At 60.0% G+C, this 19,673-nt stretch overlaps 1 protein-coding gene across 4 annotated transcripts in view; it reads right to left on the bottom strand.

Moving 5' to 3' along the window:
* Nucleotides 1-18,513, bottom strand: part of PPP1R12C (protein phosphatase 1 regulatory subunit 12C) — a 22,480-nt gene extending 3,967 nt beyond the window's left edge. Inside the window, exons 1-19 of one of the 4 annotated variants that reach the window (XM_040633830.1) lie at nt 18,196-18,513; nt 14,290-14,420; nt 14,082-14,200; nt 8,465-8,624; nt 5,413-5,557; nt 5,239-5,313; nt 4,009-4,082; nt 3,806-3,933; nt 3,298-3,371; nt 2,872-3,030; nt 2,724-2,791; nt 1,982-2,116; nt 1,702-1,792; nt 1,159-1,239; nt 1,020-1,080; nt 781-866; nt 628-668; nt 463-544; nt 178-282 (exon numbers count right to left, since the gene is read on the bottom strand). In XM_040633830.1, the coding sequence (XP_040489764.1) occupies nt 178-282; nt 463-544; nt 628-668; nt 781-866; nt 1,020-1,080; nt 1,159-1,239; nt 1,702-1,792; nt 1,982-2,116; nt 2,724-2,791; nt 2,872-3,030; nt 3,298-3,371; nt 3,806-3,933; nt 4,009-4,082; nt 5,239-5,313; nt 5,413-5,557; nt 8,465-8,624; nt 14,082-14,200; nt 14,290-14,420; nt 18,196-18,513 (2,133 nt within the window). Of the gene's footprint in view, nt 1-177; nt 283-462; nt 545-627; nt 669-780; nt 867-1,019; nt 1,081-1,158; nt 1,240-1,701; nt 1,793-1,981; nt 2,117-2,723; nt 2,792-2,871; nt 3,031-3,297; nt 3,372-3,805; nt 3,934-4,008; nt 4,083-5,238; nt 5,314-5,412; nt 5,558-8,464; nt 8,625-14,081; nt 14,201-14,289; nt 14,421-18,195 lie in introns of those variants that run through there. The other 3 variants (XM_040633831.1, XM_040633832.1, XM_040633833.1) reach the window with 3 other exon arrangements.
* Nucleotides 18,514-19,673: the final 1,160 nt, after the last annotated feature.

The following is a 19,673-nucleotide window of genomic DNA, read 5'->3' as shown; positions in this document are numbered from 1 at the left end:
CCCCCCCCCCCCTTCTCCAGTTGCTCTTGCTCCCCTGGGCGTCCCTCACCCTTCAGCCTCACGCCCGAGGGTCCCAGCCGGGCCGGCACAGGCCCCGCCCCCCACCCGTTGCTCTTGCTTCCCTGCCCAGGCACACCCGCGCCAGCGCGGACCAGCTCCCAGGCCTGGGGGCCTCACCTGAGTGGCGCGCTCCAGCTCTACCTTGAGCTGTGCCAGGCGCAGCGTGGTCTCAGTCAGGGCCTCGCGAAGCCTCTCGTTCTCGCCGCGCAGCTCTGAGTACAGCTGGGGGGGTGGGGGGACAGGGTTAGGCCTGCCAGCATGCACGCAGCTCGGCGAGGCCGCCGGGAAGGGTGGGGTGCGGGGATGTGGCTGGCAGAGGCACAGGTGGAGGGCGGTAGGGTGGGTGGACAGAGGCCCACTGTGGGGGCCCGGTGGCTCCGTGGTGGGGGTGGGGCTGCGAACCTTCCTGAAGCCTCCATCGGGCTCTTCTGATGCTGGCTCGGGGTCCCGCTGCCTGCGAGGCGAGGGGCCACCCTCGGCAGTGCTGGGGTGGAGGCGGGCAGGGCGTCAGCGGGGCTCCCCACGGCCCTACAGACAAGCCCAAACCCTTCCCGGCCCACCCTGTACCTGGACTCTGGGCTGCGGTCGGCCGGCTCCGCCTCCTCCCCCTGCAGGCGGAGGGCGGGTTCAGCCTGATGCCGGGAGGGGAGTCTGACCCACCGCCCTGCCTCCAAGGCCCACCCATGGCCCAGCTCACCCCGCCCCGGCCCCACCCCTCACCTCTGCGAGGCCCCTCCACTCCTTGCCCACTTTGCGATGCTCCCTGGCAGCCTGCGGTCCCTGACCCTGCCCGTCTGGCGCCTCTGCTGGGGGAGGGGCAGGAGTCAGCCCAGAAACCTGTGGAGGGGCCCCTCCCTGCAGTGCCAGGGTCCCTAGCCCGACCCCCAGGAAAACAGCACTGCAGGAGAGATGGGGAGGTGACAGGGCAGGAGGACCACCTCCCAGAGACCAGACCTCACCTCTCTGGGCAGGACCATCAGAGTTCTCCACCCCAGGAACTCGGGGACGCCGAGATGGGTCCTAGGAGAGGGGGGCAGAGAGGTCAGAAGACAAGGGTGTCTTACGCCACCTACCACCTGCTCACCTGACCCCTCTCACCAGGCTCTGCAGGCACTTCTCTGGCTCTGGGGCCTTTCCTGCTACCTTCTCGGCTTCCTTCAGGTCGGTGAGAGTCACGCCCTGGCAGAGCGGGAGAAGTCAGGGGTGACCCCGCTCAGGGCACAGCCCCTCAGGACCCAAGGCCTGGCCCTCGGCCCTCCTCCCTCAGGCCCAGAAGTCCAGACCCTCAGCTCCCCTCCTCCCTCAGACCCAGGAGTCCAGACCCCCCAACCCCTCCTCCCTCAGACCCAAGAGTCCAGACCCCAACCCCCCTCCTCCCTCAGACCCAGGAGTCCAGACCCCCCAACCCCTCCTCCCTCAGACCCAGGAGTCCAGGCCCCAGCCCCCCTCCTCCCTCAGACCCAGGAGTCCAGGCCCCAGCCCCTCCTCCTCCCTCAGACCCGGGAGTCCAGGCCCCAGCCCCTCCTTTGTCAGACCCAGGAGTTCGGGTACCAGCCTCTCCTTCCCAGACCCACAAGAGTTCAAGCCCTGAGCCCCTTCTCCCAGGATCCAGAAGCCCAGTCCCCCAGCCCACCCCCACACCTGTGTGGACCGCCGAGACTGGCGCATGAGGCGAGAGCGAGCTTTCCGCTGGGATTCAGACTCCTCATCCCGCACAGGCATCTGGTAGGACCTGAGTGAAAGGTCCCAACCTCAGGTGGGGTTCCTTTGAGCCTTGCTCCCGTCCCATGGCTGACACCCTTCAGGGAAGGTAAGTTCTGCCAGAGGACTTCCAACTCACAGCCAACCCTGGCACACACGTCCCCCTAGGGAACACCTCCCAGCAACGGGGAAAGAGGCTTCCCACCCCCTGCCTCTTCACCTCCGCCGGTCCCGGGAGTCAGCTGGGGGCGCTGTGGAGGCTGCAGGGACATTTGGCTTCACGGGGGATTCAGGCTCCGGCATCCTGGAGGCAGGAGTGGAGTTATCCAAGGGAGGGCGCCTGGAGACCTCAAACCTGTGTGAATTCGGTCGTAACAAATACTATTACTCCAGCTGGAGTTACGTGGCAGGTGCGGGAGATGCGGCAGTGCGCAGATGGAAATGATCTCTGCCCCGTGAATGAAATACGAGCGGATAAGACGCAGAACGAACAAGCGTAAACACGTGCGCACCCACGACACGCCGGAAGCTGCCGTACTTCGAAGCAAAGCAGCCGGGGCGCACAGGAGGCGGGAGGGCGTGCGTGTGCACACAGTGCGGTAGCACCGGCAGGGGTCAGAGTGGGCTCCACCCAGACAGGGACGCGCACACCTGACAGAGGGTGGAAGCAAGCCAGCAGGCGGGGGAGGGGGCGGCAGAGCAAAGGCCCTGGGGCAGGAGTGTGCCTGTGTCAGAAAGGGAGGGGGTGGGTGGTGCAGAGGCAACAGGAGCTCACGTCACTGTGACCCTGCAAGCTTAACGGTGAGCTTCCACGTGATGCACGGGAAGGAAAACGGAGGCAAAGAGGGGTCGGGGGCAGAGACCCCAGACAGTAAAGGGACTTGCTCAGGATCATGCTGATGAGGTTGGAACCCAGATCTGCCTCCCACCCCGACAGGCCCAGGCCCTGGGTTGGTACTCACAGGGCAGAGGGCTCCGGCCCCTTACGGGACGGTGTAGGCGTAATTCTGGCAAGACGGGGCCCCCTGGCCTGTGGAAAGAGACCAATATCGGAGAGGACACTCTCCTCGACTAGGCAGGGCTTGGTCCCCGGCCCCTCGCCCCACGCACCTGAACAGAGGTCCCTTCCAGCCGAGAGGAGGAAGCTGAGCGCTGCAGCCCAGCCCCAGGGGTGCCCTCGGCCCCCCGCCTGTCTGTGGGACCCAGGGCACCAGAGCTTCCCGTCTTCTGGAGGCCAAAGCGCCTGGAGAAGGGGGCCTCTTCCGGGGGCTGGGAAAGACAAAGGTCTCATTACAGAGAAAGGATCCTTCCCGGGGACTTCAAGTGTCCCCCCAGCAGCACCACACAAACTACCATTCCCATCAGCCCCTGGAAGGTGCAGCCAGAAAACCGCAGTCAGTTGGTCCAGGGGACTCTAGAAACTGTAACCTTCACCCTACGTACCCTGAGAAGAGGGTTGCAGGGTTCATGGCATCCCCTCCCTCCACCTCCCCTCCCTCCCAAAATAGCATGACCGTCTAGGACATCCAGACTCACCATGAGGCCCTGAGGGCTAGGGGGTGGCGGGGAAGACACTCCATTGAGAGTTCTGGATTCTGGAGGGGGTGTGTCTATGGTATAGGAAAATGGGGATACAGCTGCCTCTCAGAACCAGCCCCTCCTCCCTCCGACCCGGGAGTCCAGACCCCCAGCCCCTTCTCCCTCACACCCGGGAGTCCAGGCCTCCCAGCCCCCTCCTCCGTCAGACCTGGGAGTATGGGCTTCCCCAGGCCCCTCCTCCGTCCGACCCGGGAGTCCGGGCTTCCCCAGACCCCTCCTCCCTCCAACCCGGGAGTCCAGGCCCCCAAACCTCTCCTCCCTCAGACACAGGAGTCCAGGCTTCCCCAGCCCCTCCTCCGTCAGACCCAGGAGTCCAGGCTCCCCCAACCCCCTCCTCCCTCAGACCAGGAGTCCAAAGGCCCCCCAGCCCTCCTCCCTCAGACCCAGGAATCCAGGCTCCAGCTCCCTCTTCCCAGATTCAGAAACTCAGACCCTGGCCCCTCACCTGTGAGGCCTTCTTCTCCCTCATCCTCATCCTGTATTGGAGGCCCACCTGCACCCCCAGGCCGGCGCTCCTTGGACAGGTCCTGGAGGGAGATCTTCTCTCGGCTGCTCAGACGACACACAGAGCTCCTGGTGGGAAGGGGAGGGTGTTGGGGTCCAAGCCCTGGAGACTCCAGCCCAGCCACCCAGACACCCACCTACTACCTTCGGTGTTTGCTGCTGGAAGGCACCTGGGTCTCCTGACTCCTGCTCTGAGAGGCCTCCTTCTGGTTCCGCAGCTGCAAGGGGATAAAGCAGGCTGCTGGAAAGGCCCCACAGCCCCAGCATCCGGGGCCCGCACGCACAGCTATGCTGGTCTGAGCTCGAGGATGCTCCGACCGCATGCGCCCCGCCCCAGGGGTGGGCGTGGAGGGTCTGTGGGTTCCTCGGAGTGTCTTGCAAATGGCTGTGCAGCATTTGGGTCCCTCGAGTTCTCACAGCCACCTCTGGTCTCACCCCCAGAAGGGTCTCTCCACCTCCCAGGAGCCCCTGCCTCCTCGCTACGGCTCACCGGGCACTGGCCCAGCCTCCGCACCGCAGTTCCTCCCCTGGAACAGCCAGTGCCCCCAGCCCCGACCCCAGCCCATCGGGCAAGCCCCATGTGCAGGAGAACTCCCCTCCAGGCTGGAGACACGCACACAGACACGTGCTCCCCCTCGCCGAGGGCTGACCCTGCCTCACCCTCTACAGACCCCACTGTGGCCCCATCATCTTCACCCCCAGCCTCATCTACTCCTCAGCCTGGCATTCAAGGCCCTTCGGGGTGGGCCTCTGTCCCAGGGCTCCCCTGCCTCACGCTCCCACCCCCAGCCTTGGCACGTGCTGTTCCCTCAAACCCGAGCACCTGCCCACCAAGCCAGAGCCACAGGGATCTGTGTCCATCTACCCGCCCCTCACGGAAGCTCCCGGCGAGAGCCTGGCCCCCAGGAGACGCTGCTCGCTACCGGCAGGGCTCCCCATCTGCCCTCAGTGCTCCTGTTCAGTAAGGATTCCATACACTCCACACAACTCCTCATAAAGGTGCGCACGCCATCATCCCCACCTGACAGGTGAAAAGGGGGCCCAGAGGGGTTAAGCGACCAGCCCGAGCTCACACAGCAGACCCACGGCAGAGCCGGGATTCAGAGCCCAGAGTCCACGCCGGTCATCCCTTCCCTGCGCATTGTTCCAGCAACAAGGCCAGGCTCCGTGCTGGTTGGGTCGCACCCCAGGGCTGATGAGGCCCAGCCCGAGCCTGGGACAGATAATCCTCACCTGTATCCCAAGGTGTGACTGGGCCCCAGACCCCCTCTCCCCACCCCCGCCAACTCCTCTTCCTGACTCTGTCGCCAGCCGGGGAGGAGCAGAGAGGCCTCCCTTGGCCTGCACACGCGAGGGAGGGAGCCCGAGACTCACATCCTCCTGCTTCCGGGCCAGCTCCTCCAACAGACTCAGCACGTCTTCATCAGCCAGGTCACAGGGACGTTGCCCCTGTGGAGGGGGAGGAAGGGAAGGGGCAGAGGATGAAGGAGGTGAGGGGGGCCCTCCGCACCCTCACTCCCACCAGTCCCCAAGCAGCCCGGGCCTCACCGCGTGCGTCAGCGAATCCATGCCCCCACCATGCTCAGCCAGCAGGCGGCAGGCGTCCTCCACGCCCCAGTGGGCCGCCGCGTGCAGGGGGGTCCAGCCGTCCCCATCCCGGAGCTCCGGGTCGTAGCCAGCCTGAAGGAGCAGCCTGGGGGCCAGGAAGGCTTAGAGTCAAGGACCAAGACAGAGGCTCTGCACCAAGGGCTGCCGTGGGCTGGCTGCGCTGTGACCCACGACAGCACTGAACTGATCCCGGGCAGGTGGCGAAGAGCCAGTGTGTGAAGCCCCTCCCCCGCCCAGCAGGCGGCCTCCAGAACCTGCAGGAGGGGGTCAACTCTCTCGACTGTCACCCCTGGTTGCGGGACAGACAGCCCCAGAGCTGTGGAAAGGTTGAGGCCCCAGGAGGGGCAGCCTTGGGGCAGGACTGTTCTAGGAAACCGTCGGCTTAGGGCTGGTTCTCAGCCAAAGCGATACCGCCCGCCAGGGACACCTGGCAGCGTCTGGAGACGTTTCTGGCTGTCACAACTTGAGGGTGCGTGCCAGGGATGCTACCAACATCCTACAGTGCGGAGGACAGCCCCCCAGCAAAGGCTGATCTCATCCAAAACGCCACGAGCGGTGAGACTGAGGAACCCCGGCTTAGATGACTCCGAGATAATCAGCATGTCAGACCACAGGATTTGGGCGCAGGCGCGGTTAGAGGCCCAGGGCAAACCTGCACCGCGGTATCAGGTTGTGCGTGAGGAGGGAGGAGCTAATGCAAGGGGGGGAGGATGGAGAGAGGAGCTGCTTCGCGAGGGGCCTTTCCAAATGTGCACCCTCCTGACCTCGTCACTCACCTTCCCGGAGCTCGCTTGCTGCAGCCACACTGGGCGCCTGCTATGTCCCCAAGGACACCCCCCTTCGGTCCTCTGTCTGGGGGTGAGGGCTCACGCGATCAGTCACCAGCCATCCCCAGGCCAGAGCTCATGCCACTCGCTCCTCCCACCGCCCTGTTTCTGTCCTTCTAGGCCCGTGGTTGTCAACCAGGGAGAGCGCCAGTGCCCGCGGGGGCACTCGGCAATGCCCAGACATGCCTGGTGGTCATGACTGTGGTGGGGGTGTCCCCGGCACCCGGCGCAGAGCCCAGGGATGCTGCTCAACGCCATACGATGGACCTGGAGTCATCCAGCCCCGGGTCACCAGCACGGAGGCTGGCAGCCCCTCCACGCACTCGGTGCCCTCTGACGTGGCCTGCTTCCTTGGTCACCTGTCTCCCCAGCAAAGCTGGGGACTGCATACAGCAGGTGCTCAGTAAGTCAGAGTTGGATGAATGGCATCAAATAACTGCACACCTCTACTTGGCCACTCATCTCCAATGAGGAGAATGTCAGTTACATTGTCCGAAAAATGCAGTCAATGGGTCTAGTTGCACAGAGAAGCCATTCTGAGGGGCAGGAATGAAACGAGACTCAGAGAAAATGTCTGCATCCGAAGCATTTCAGTTCGAGGGCAGAACCTGAGGCTGCCCCCAAATATGGACTCTCCTACTGTTAGTAACAGAGCCGACTCTCGGCTAGAGACGCTGTCACCTGGCCAAAGAGGAATGTCCGAGTCCCCCTGGCAGCTGTGAGTGGCAAGATGAGTAAGTGGGATGGTGGTAATGCCAGGTAAATGCCAGGAGGTCTGGCAAATGGGGTGTCAGCATTAAGTGTGCACATCCCCCTGGTTTGTTCTTCTAAAAGGAAACTGACATTTGCTCCTTTTGCCCTCTCCTCCTTCCTGCTGTCTAGGATGCAGATGCAATGGCAGGAGCTGAAGCAGCCACCTGAGATTCAGGGGTGGAAGCCACGGGCAGAAGAAGGCAGGGCTGGGCCCATGACTGAGCCCATTTACAGTATCTCATCCCCCTTGCCACAGGGACTGGCTCTGAGACAGGCAGGTGCCCAAGGCCGCCCAGTGAGCATCAGACCAGATCTTTTGCTGCAAGTACGGAGGACAAAGCATTCTACTTTCACAGCCGGTGAGCAACTAGGACATGAGCCTGGAGCTACTAGGGTCGTCTTAAGTACCTCACTGGAAGATCTGCCTAAAAGTCCAACAAAGAGGTGAGCAGAGTTGAGGGATTCATCTCTACTCCACTTTCAGACTAAAAATAAAGTATAAATCACAAAGACAGAGGAGGGAGTCTGAGGATAAGAACTGGAACCAACTACCCCAACAGAAAGGGGTGAGGCAGCCAAACACAGACGAGGCCCACGTGAGGACGGCAGCAAGGGAGCATGCACTGTTTGAATACACGCAATGTAAAATACATACGCACCAGATAACCTGGCTTTAAAATACAGAAATAAAGACTGCTAGAACTATAAGAATGAACAAGCAAAATCCACAAGCATGGTACGAAATTTTAGGGGATGCCTGGCTGGCTCAATTGTAGAGCATATGACCCGTGATCTCACGATCGTAAATCTGAGCCCCATGCTGGGTGTAGAGACTACTTAAAAATCAAATCCTAAAAAAAACTTAAAAAAAATTTTTTTACACCTCTCATAGTAACTGACAGAGTAGGCAAACAGAAAAAAAAAATCACTAAAAATATAGAAAATTTAAATAGTACAACTACAAAGCTGGCCTAATAACCCACATAGAACACTATACTTGACAGCACAGCTCTTTACACGTACTGCGGGTACTGAGATATAAAGCAAACCTCAGAGGATTTCAGCAATATGGAATCAGACAGAACCCGCTGCCTGACCACAGTGCGATCAAGCCAGGAAACGAGTAATGAAACAAAGACTAGAAAATCCCTGCATCTGAAATTAATAACATACTTCTAGACAACGCATGGGTCACAGAAGAAAGACTACAAGCTGGAGAGTGTTTTAAACTGAATGACAACGAACAGCCTCCACATCAGGACTTGCGGACAGAGCGAAGGCCGTATTTAAAGGGAAATACTCAGCCTGAGTACGTAACTTGAAAAGCCCACAAGAAGGTGTAAAGCTGCGAGAAGGAACAGATGGGCCCAAGGCAAGGAGCAGGGAAAGGGGACGACACCAGCCCAGCTCACCTCATCACTTCGATGTAGCCCTTGGCGGCGGCCACGTGCAGGGCAGAGGCCCCCGTTCGCGGGTGCCGGGCCTCTGGCATGGCGCCCCCGTTCAGCCAGCACCTGGTGTCATGAAGCAGCAATTCCTCCTCGGCCCGTTTGGCCGCCTCCACATCCACACCTGGCAGGACGAGAAGGGGCAGCAGGTGGGACCCACACCTCGAGCTCCAGGAGGCACGGAGCCACGGCCCTGCCCGGTCCCTCTCACTCTGCCTGCTCCTCTGGGACTCGGAGGACCTGGACTTCCCCACCGGGGTGCCAGGACTCTGCTGGGGGCAGGGAGAACAGGGATCGCAGGCCTTCTCCCACTTCAACCGAAGTGTCACCTTTATCGTTATTGTTAAGTATAAAACCTCGAGTTTATAGAGCAAACCCAGCGTTTGAGGACATGTGACTCTCCCTAGCACCACCGGTAAAATTCTTCACGCACTTTGTCGCGACCATTTCTGTCACCCGTAAGTAGGGTAAACCGAGCCAGGAGCCACCAAACACAGGGTCTGTGTCACTGAAGCAACAGCTCCCTTCCTCCCCAGGAGCTGACTTCTGTTCACAGCTGTGCTGTCACCTAGGACAAGCTGGTGAAGCCAACATGCTTCTTTGCTGGTCACTGTCACCATTTCCTTTGGTTTCATGGAAAAGTCATAACTGCGTTTATGGATGCAAACGGCCAGTTATGACTTTACCTGTCCGTGGATTTTGGATCAAAACAGGCAGCCCTGTTGAGGCTGGAACAGTATCTGCTGGTCGTCACCGAGGACCTGCAGTTTGCATGGTATGAACTATCGAGAGAGCAGTCAAACGTGGCCTTTTCCAGGGAACGTTCGATCTTTCTCCTGCAAGTTTATTAGCGTCTGTTACTTTTTCAACCAAGATTTCCCACACTCACCGAAGTGCTGCATGGAGCTCAGCTGCCCTGCCCGACAGCCGTCAGCCGCATGCAGCTGCTGAGCACATGAAACGTAGCTAGTCCCAGCTCAGACGTGTTATGAACGTGAAGTATGTTCTGGATTTCAGTGTGTGTGGGGGGGGAACAAGAGCGTGCAACTACTCATGAATAGTTTTTGTTTGTTTGCTTTTTGGGTTGTTTTTTTTTTTTTTAGAGACAGTGAAGAGAGTGCGAGCCGGGTGGAGGCGCAGAGGAAGAGAAAGAATCTCAAGCAGGCTCCACGCCCAGCGTGGAGCCCAACGTGGAGCCCAACATGGGGCTCGATCTCACGACCCCGAGATCACGACTTGAGCCAACATCAAGAGCCGGACACTTAACTGACTGAGCCACCCAGGTGCCCCTGAACAGTTTTCTCTATGCTGGTTAATGCTGACGTGATAATGTCTTGGACATATGAGGTTAAAGAAAATATATTATTAAAATTAATTTAACCTGTTTCTATTTATTTATTTATTTATTTTTAAAAAGATTTTATTTATTTATTCGACAGAGATAGAGACAGCCAGTGAGAGAGGGAAACAAGCAGGGGGAGTGGGAGAGGAAGAAGCAGGCTCACAGCAGAGGAGCCTGACGTGGGGCTCGATCCCACAACGCCGGGATCACGCCCTGAGCCAAAGGCAGACGCTTAACCGCTGTGCCACCCAGGCGCCCCTGTTTCTATTTATTTTTAATTGCACCTACTTAAAAATTTTCAATTATCCTTATGGCTTCCACTGGCTTTCCACTAGACAGCACTGGCAAAGAGCCCCCGAGCAACTAACTAGGGTTTAAATGTTAAAATATGATGGAGACGACAAACACCCCCTGCGTGCCCCTCCGCCAGCTCGTCTGCTCCCTGCGGCCCCCGAGGCGTCACAAACTTGCTCCCGTGAACATGCGTTTTGCTTGGTCCTTACTACATCTCCTGCACGCTTCTGCCCTAAGTCTACACACGGAACCCCACCGCAGCAGGAAGCCATCCAGATCCGGCGGCACGTCTCCCCCTGGGGCACCTCTGGGTCTCGGGCCTGGCAGGGACTCGGCTGCTTGGCAGCTGTTCAAGGAATGCTTGGTTGGTGAGGGCCCACCTGGAGGCCCAGGCCAGGGTGGAGGCCAGGGGAGTGCTGTGCACTCAGGGACACTCCTCGGCCCACAACTTCCTTAAAGGGAATCCCCTTCAATCCTATTATAGACGTGTGCCTTACTTGGGCAGGGAAGGGCGGGCTTTGCTGACCTTTTATTCAACCGTTAGAGCCCTTCGGCATGTTCATACACATCCTTCTGCAATTTGCTTTATGCTGACAGATCCGCCTGTGTTTATTGATGGAGCTCTTGATCGGGGTTGGCAAACCTGTTTGGTTTTTTACTTTTTTTGTTGTGGCGATGAGCAAGATAAAGGTAACATAAAACATGCTGACTTTGCTACTTTAAACTGCGCAGTTCGGTGGCATTTAGGACATTCGCAATGTGCAACCATCAACCCCCATCCATTTCCAGAACTTTCCCATCATCCCAGAAGGAAACCTCATACCCGTGAAGCAGTCAGTCCCTGTACCTCCGTCCCCCAGGCCCTGGCAACCACCGATCTACTTCCTGTCACCAAGATGTGCCAATTCTGGAAGGCATCTGTGTTTATAAATAAAGTTTTATTGTAACACAGTCATGCCCACCATTTACATATCGCTCCTAGCTGTAGTGGGGAAAGCAGCCCCAGGGGACAGTGGCAACATGACAGTACTTCCCACAAAGTCTCAAATATTTCCTGTGTGGTCCTTCACAGAAAAAGCTTGCCAGCCCAGCTCAGATCACGCATTTACAGATTGGTGATTTATCCATTCTTCCCTTGGTGCAGGCCCCCACCTCTCACACCTGCTAACAACACCCAGATGGAGATTCTCGTCCGAGGATGGGAGGGCCTGTCCCGTGGCTTAGGAGTGGACCTCCCAGACGCTCCCCTTCTGCCCAGTCCTGTGTCCCTGTGGGCAAAGTGGCCGGAGGGTGCTGTCTGCACAGGACACGGTGGCCAGACTGTCCCTGAGGCCTGTCCTGTGGCTCCCTCCTTTGTAACGTCCTCACTATCCTCACCCTGTGTTCGCCCCACACAGCTCCAACGTGACTGCGTCCACGGGGGGCTCCGTGGGTGGCCACATCACCCGGCCTAACCACCCATCCCTCCTGCCCCAGTGACTGACTCAGGGCTGGCTCAGACCGAGGGCGGCGGCTCAGACCACTGAGGAAGTCTAGGTCGGCTTCAGCTGCAGGATCAGCCTGAGCTGTTGGAAGCCGCGCTACGTGCCCTGTGGAGAGAATCTGCCTAAGAATGAGTTCAGTACCGTGATGGTTTTGACTCTGTACCCCTGGATCTAACCATGCCTGAAGCCTAATCCCGGACTTCAATTACATAGCCCATAAATTGTCTTTTTTTTTTTTTAAACTGTGGCAAAAAGATACATAAAATTTACCATCTTAACGGCTTTTAAGAGTGCAGTTCAGGGCTATTAAGTACATTCACATTGTTATGCAAGCACCACCATCCTTCTCCAGAACACTTATCTAGCAAAACTGAAACTCAGTCCCCGGTAAACAGCAACTCCCCACTTCCCCGTCCACCAGCCCCGGGCACCCACTGTTCTTTCTGGCTCTACAGATGTGACCACTTTAGTGACGTTCCTCACGTAAGTAGACTCATACAGCATTTGTACTTTCTGTGCCTGACTTATCTCCCTGAGCATAACGTCCTCAGGGGTCGTTCACACTGTAGCAACTGTCAGAATCTCTGGCCTCTTTAAGGCTGGATACTAGCCCACTGTAGGCACATACCACATGTTTACCCCTTGGCCGCTGATGGACGCTCGGGCTGCGTCCACCTTTGTGCTCTGCGAACAGAGCCGCTGTGCACACGGCCGCACGCGCCGCTCTCCGGCCTGAGCCAGGCTGCGCGGGGCTCCAAGGACAGCCGCCGCCAAGCGTCGCCCCGCAGCCCGCTCTCAACCACAACGGAAGGGAGACGCCTCCGCAGCAGAGCCGCTGGCCGACGCCCCTCGGTGGGGTTCAAGGCTAACGTCAACAGCGACGTGGTGGACACACAGCGCCCGTCTCCCGGGGTGACGCCCTGACCTGAATCTCCTGGAGGCGCAGCAGCCCCGGGCAGGCTGAGCGACACGCTGTGGCAACAAGGGAAGGTGAGGAAGGCGGGGGAAGCTGGGGGACATGAGGACCAAGGGCACGCAGGGCACGGCCCCAGGAGGGTCCTGAACCGGAGGGGAGGCCCCAAGGAACAGCACAGCCTCAAGGTCCCAAGGCCCACAGAAGAGGAACAATGTGACATCCCATGTCCTCGCTGGAGGAGACACTGGCTCCCACGGCAGGACGGGGGGTTAGCGTCTGCGACATGTTCTCAACATGGCTGGGAACAGAGAGGGAGGCAGCCAGGAAGGGAAGAAAACGGGAAGGGAGAAAGGAAGGGGGGGGAAGCTATTTATGTAGAGTGGGGGAGGGGGAGAGGCAGGCGACTGCAGATGTGCCCAAACGTGACACACCGACCAATCTATGGCGCGTGATTCCATTTATACGAAACGTCCAAGACGGGCGAGCGCACGGGGACAGAGCTGAGTGGTCTCCCCGGGCCGGGGGCAGTGCGGTGACGGCTAAGGGTTTCTGCGGGGTGACTGAAGCCCTCTGAACAGCGAGCTGACGCAGGCAGCACACGGAACGCGCCGAAGAGCCGGCGGACCGCACGCTTTCCCAGGGAACCCACGGGCTCCACACCACGGCACAGAGCCGCTAAAAGCCCCGGCGAAGCGCAGTGCGGCTCTCGCGGGCACGCCCCCCGAGCCCGGCCCGACCTTTCTCCAGGTCTGGAGCTTTCCAAAGCAAGAAGTCAAAGGAGCGGAGGGCAGCTCAGCTCTGCCTTAGCTTTGCCCACTCCCGCTTCGAACCAAACTAGGGCGCCCTGACCCCCGACGCCCACCTCCACGGGGCCTCCTGCAGACACCAGCAGTCAACCCGGGCAGGCCAAGCCTCCCGGAACCCGCCCCGTGCTCACACCTCAACGGCTGCCTTGCTGAACCTGGACCAGCATCCCCCACCCGTGTCCTCTGCTTCCAGATCCCTCAGGCCACAGCCTTCCCCACACCCCCCACGCATCAACTGTCCCAGACGGCTGTTTCGAGGGAGCACGTTTGGTCATAAGCCCCTCTGAGAACTTGTTAGAAACAACACACGGTCTCTCTAGAAATATGAACGTGGCCATATGCAGAGTCTCGGGGGGTCCTGGGCCCCATATCAAAGACCACCGGGGTGCATGACCCGGTGCATGGGAAGAAGACTGATCCCCCAGGACCCCTGCACGCCTCCACTCCTCCTCAGTGAACCCGCCCGAGAAGACAATCTCACCTAAGAGACCTCTGGACAAGCCCCTTGCCTCATTTCCTCACTAGTCAAGGGGTAAAGTGACAACTGGGGTCACCAGCGGGTTGCTCTTACTCTGCGCCCAGCGGTGGCACAAGCACCGTATATAATCACTCGCTTCGTGTCCCAAGCAATACTGCGGAGAGGACTCACCCTCCACTGCACAGGAAAGGAAACCGAGGCACAGAGAGAGAATCCTAGGACATGACACCCTCCCCGTGCCCACAGCACCCGGGGGCCTACCTCGGTAGGCGATCTCCGCCTTCAGCAGCCCCTCCATGGCATCCGACTCGGCCAAGTCCAGGGGCAGGTCCCCATCACTGTTGACGGCGGCAATGTTGGCCCCATGGCTCAGGAGGTACCTGGGGGTAGGGGGGCGGGGTGGGAAGGTCAGGGCTGAAGGGGCTGAGCTCCGGCCCCCATGGAATCCCACACACCCTCCCTGCCTCACCTGGCGATGTCCAGATAGCCACAGGAGGCAGCCACATGCAGGGGCGTCCAGCCCTCATTGTCCGCCTGGTTCACCGTGGCGCCCTGCTCCACCAGGAAGCGCACCACCTCCAGGTTTTCATCGATGCAGGCCTGGGGTGCAGAGGGCACAGCTGTCAGCCCTCGCCTCACCCACACGCCGCGTGCCTAGCAAGGCGGGACTCCCACAGGGGCCATGAGACAGATCCAGGGGACGAGCAGTTGTGACACTCAAAGGAAAGACCCTGATGTCCCTGGGACAGAGCCTGGAAGGCACCAGCCTTACCCCTGGAGGACCTTTCAGCTACCCAGCTATTTACGACACCCCTGGCTTCCCAAAGGTTAGGTCAGCCAGGCATCTGGAGCTCAGTGGAGACCATGACAACAGGACACCCAAATCCCTGCAAGCAGGAATCAGATGCAGTGAGGGGCGCTTTTCTCCAGGTGTAGAAATCCTGAATGGTGCTTTGATATGATGTACCCCAGTCACCACCAACAGCACAGGGCTTCCAGTAATGGACCCCTCCTCCCTCAGACCCAGGAGTCCAGGCCCCCAGCCCCTCCTCCCTCAGACCCAGGAGTCCAGACCCCCAGCTCCCTCCACCCTCAGACCCAGGAGTCCAGACCCCCAGCTCCCTCCACCCTCAGACCCAGGAGTCCAGACCCCCCAGCTCCCTTCCACCCTCAGACCCAGGAGTCCAGGCCCCCAGCTCCCTCCACCCTCAGACCCAGGAGTCCAGACCCCCCAGCTCCATCCACCCTCAGACCCAGGAGTCCAGGCCTCCCCAGCCCCCTCCTCATTCAGACCAAGGAGCCAAGTCCCCAGTCCCTCCTCTCTCAGATCCAGGAGTCCAGGACCCCAGCCTGTCCTCCCACAGGCCCAGGAGATACACTCCAGGAACTGACCATGGCCCTGACTTGCACCCTGAGGGGAAAGGCCAGGCCCCTGGGGCCCAAGGCTATGCAGGCCTGGTAAAGTCACCAAGTCCCTGGGAACATGGGGCAGAGTGAGAGTCCTGGACAAGACTCCTAAAGGGGTAGAGATGGCTTAGCATGTGCCCAGAGCCTGCGGCCCAAGATGCAGCCCCCACGTGCTGAGGACCTACTATGCATGGAGTACTGTGCCAAGGGGTCTACACCTGGGAAGATCCTCCCTGATCTTCCTGCTGTCTGGGCTCTGTACGGCAAAGGAAAAAATCAGAGCTCTGGCCCGAGTAGGCACAGCAAGTGGGGACAGAGAAGGGATTTACAGCCCAGGGCACATGCAAACACAGGGTGGGCACTGAGACCTGCACTGGGTCAAGGGAAGGGGCGGGCCTGGATTCCTGGGTTCTCAGGGTAAATTAACCCCCCAACTCCCTCACCTCTCCAAAACCGCCCATCTGGAGAAGGGGGAGGAGGCCATGAGGGCCAAGAGCATGAAGTCATGGAAACTCAGGCCGTGAAAGGGGGGCCACACGTGCCCTGGGAACGGGATGAACTCGGCTCCGTTTATTTCCACCCAGTTGCCATGGTGATGGGGGGGGTGTCGAGGAGGGAGATGGGCCTTTCCCTTTCAAGGACCTGGCCAGGCACAGGAATCCATGTGAAAGATGCCCGAGGCCTGGGCACCAGGGATTCAAGAATCCAGACGACAGCCCCCACCCCCCACCCAGACCCAGAAGTCTAACTCCCACCCCCATCCAGACCCAGGAGTCCAAGCCCCTCCCCCCACCAAGACCCAGGAGTCCCAGCTTCCAGCTTCCCTGAACAGAGGACCTAAGAATTGTGGCTCCCAATCCCTTCTACTCCAGACCCCAGACCTAGTCACTAATTCACAAGGCAATTTTGTGGAGAGGGGAGAGCATATCAGCTTTATCAAGTGGTTAACGAACCCACCTGAAGCAGGCACTGGGCTCTGAAAACTCCTAGGCACACAACCAGGGGCTGATGCCTGGGGACCCACTCCAGCTCGCCTGCTTGCTGGCCATGTGACCTGAGGCGGGAACTCCCCTCTCCGAACCTCCAAAGCCCTAACCCTTCAGGCCTCCTGCAAAGTGAGTTTACCAAGCGCTAGCCTGGAGTGCGGGAAAGATCTCACCTGAAAAGGCAACCTGATAAGCAAGGTCAGAGTGGCCTTTTGCAAGGGCCCATGCCCAGGGGGATGCCAAAGAAGGGGGGCTCAGCCTGAAGAGCAGGGCCAAGAGCCCCTGAGGGAAAGTCCAGGAGAGCCAAGGTGTGGATGATGGCAGAGGAAGGGGGACACGGGAGCCTGAGGCCCCTCTCCTGGGCTTGCCAAGTACTCTGAGAACCTACAAAGTCTTACAAGCAGGACCCTCCTCTGGGTGGAAGAAAATTTCCCAGGGACTCTGCAGGGACAGGCCTGGGGGTTGGGAAGGAGAAAAGGGAGAAAAAGGGGAGGGCTGGCACTTAGACCAGGTGGCAGCAACTCCCCAGCTGGACGCCTACGCTGCTTCCTGAAGGGATTTCCACACGTGATCTCCATCCTTCGTCAGAGCCCTGCCAGGGAGGGACCGACCGCTAGCCCTGCTGCACAGAAGAGTAAACTGAGGCACAGAATGGACAGTAACTCAAGACCACAAAGTTGAGGAACTGAGATGAGAACTTAGGACCAATTCTGTTCTTCCTCAACTGCTCCTCTCCTCTTTATGCAGACCTGAGAAGTGGGCCTCTTCCAACATCCCTGCCTCCCCCACCAACCTTTCCTTCCCAGGGTCTTCTCTGGCTCCATCAATTACCGAAGCCTGTGGGTTCCAGCAGGGAGAAGAGGGCTGAGGACTGGCCCCGAAAGGAGACGGTCTCAGGGATGAGACAGGGGGTGGAGGCTCTTCCGGGGCCAGTCCTGTCCCTGGTGGTCCCACCATAGGGGAATAGATAAATGCACCCAGAACCAGAGAGAGTCCTGGGGCATAAGGTGGCCCTAGTTCTGGAACACCGAAACACTGAAGGCAACAATCAGAGAACCTTGGAAAGGCATGGGGGCCAGGTTGTGGAGGAGAGAACCAGCAGGGTTCTAGAAGCCTTGTGGAGGTGACATGACCAGAACCAGAGAGATCACACAGTCTACGGGAGAGAAGCTGCCCAAATGTGCAGGAGAAGACATCCGGCAGAGAAAGCAAGATGACCAAGAATAGAGAGGTGGGTGCTTTGAGGTTCCCCAGAAAAAGGGCAAGGATACAGGCCTAGCCAAGGGAAGGCGCAGGAGGATGAGGAGGTGCCTGGAGAAGGACAGACATCCCCGACGCAAGGCCTACTGTGGGAGACAAGAGGTGGCACAGCCTCTGGAAAGAAAATGCAGACGGTATCAGGGTGGAGATAGGATGAGGTGACCCAGACGAGGAAACCAAGCCTAAAAGAAAGTGGCTCAAGAAAGAGCATCCTCACCCAGCAACAGATGGCACTGCCCAAGGGTGGGAAGGAATAGGGAAGGAGCACGAATCAGAAAGCAGCAGCATGGAAGATCTGGGCCTAGCCAAAGAGGTAGCCCAGGCCAGGGGCCAGGGGAGGAAGCCCCAGAGGCGCCAGACGGAGAGGAGGATGCTGCTTTCCAGGTAAGTATAAGTCTGTCGGAAGAGGCGACACAGACGAGACTAGCAGAGCGCGCTCAGGGTAGGGAGAAGGCGGCGCAAAGTGACAACGACCAGGACCGGTGGCATAGACCAGACTGAGGCTGTCAGCAGTGGCTCGGGTCCAGAGAGTGGGCGGTGCAGGGTGGCTAAGACCAGGGCCGGTTGAAGGGGCTCAAGACTAGAAGTGGGGAGCTCGAGGTGGGTGGAAGGGGAAAGGGGGGCGCAGACCAGGGCTGGCAACCGTGACTCAGGCTGGGAGGATGCCCAAGGAGGCTCGGACCCAGGGCGGACCGGGTCCCGGGAGGGGCCGGGGCGCTGACCTGGTGCAGGGCGCTGATGCCGTCGGCGTTGGTGGAGTCGAGCACGGCCCGGGCGGGCGGCGGAGCGGCAGGGTCGAGCTCGGCGCCGGGGCCGGGGTCCGCCGCACGCAGCATAAGGCGCGCCTCGTCCAGGTCGCCGCCCGCACAGGCCGCCAGGAACTCGGCGGCGCGCTCGAAGCGCACCGTGCGGGCGCGCCGCTCCCCGGGGCCCGGCTCGGCGCCCGCCCGCGCCCCCCACTGCCGCAGCGTTCTGCTGCCGCTCGCGGCCGCGGCGGCGGCCGCCCCCGGGCCCGCCCCCGGGCCGTCCTCGCCCGACATCGCGCCGCCCGCCCGCCCGAGAGCGAGCGAGCGAGCGCCGAGCCCCGAGAAGGAGCCGCCGCCGCCGCCGCCCGCCCGCCCGGGGCCGCCGGGAACTGCCGCTGGCCCCGTGCCGCCCGAGGATCTGTCTGCCCCCGCCCGTCGGCGCCGACGTCAGTACGCAGCCCGGAGCGCGCTGGGAAATGGAGTCCGCGAGGGAAAGTTGCTAATGGCAACCTTCTGGCCTCGCTTCGCCCTGAGGCACACTGGGAAGTCCGCAGCTGCTAGGCGACCGGTGGAGGGTGGAGGGTGGAGGGTGGAGGGTGGAGGGTGGGGGTGGGGGAGCGCTGGGAGGTGGGGTCTGTGGGCGGGAGGTGCGCCCCGGGGCGCACGGGGACATGCAGTGTTCGGCGCCACGGGGCCCGGGAGTCGGGAAAGATACAATGCTCATTTTCCCACATAATTCTTTTTTGGGGGCTCTTTGGTCGGCTCCCTAGTCCCGGTCTGCTAGAAATAAGCGGCCGGAGGACAAGAACGTTTGCCCTCTGTGCGCACTCCTTATTCCCAGCGCCCAATATGGAGCCTAATAGTTTTTGCAGGAATGAATTAATGGATACCCGAGGTCATGGGAAACACCAGGACGCCCCGCAAACCACAGATCCTTCAGGACAATCCAAGTCCTAGCCTCCCTGGGTGACCGCCCAGGTCATGACGGGAGACGAAGTGGGCAGAGGTCACAGCTTTCGGCCCACAGCCCCAATGCACGCCGGGAAATGTAGTCCTCAGGGCCACGCCCCTGGAGGCACACTGGGTGCTAGGCAGAACTCCCCCAAGCACCCCCAAAAATCAGGCCCGAGGGTAAGAGAAGTCCAAAGTCCCTCATGGTAACCCCCTGGATCACATCGGTAAAGGTGCCTAAGGGGCGGGGTCCACAATGACAGCGCCCCCAGAACCTTCTCTCGCCCGCCCTTCTCCCGCTCGCACCCTAGGACGCGGAGCACGCTGGGAAATGTAGTCCAGGCTCTACATCCTCGCAGGCCATGCTGGGATTTGTAGTCCTGGGTGAGGCGTCCCACGTAGCATTTTAAAGCACAAAATAATCATTACTTTAAGTGTCCCGCACCTAAATCCTGGCTAGGAGAGATGCAGGCACTTTGAGATCGGATCAAACACCGGGAAAA

The sequence above is a fragment of the Ursus maritimus genome, unplaced genomic scaffold, assembly GCF_017311325.1.
Source record: "Ursus maritimus isolate PB19 unplaced genomic scaffold, ASM1731132v1 scaffold_19, whole genome shotgun sequence".
In the NCBI taxonomy this organism is placed as follows: domain Eukaryota; kingdom Metazoa; phylum Chordata; class Mammalia; order Carnivora; family Ursidae; genus Ursus; species Ursus maritimus.
Note: the sequence above shows the minus strand (reverse complement) of the source record. Positions and strands in the feature narration are given on the sequence as shown.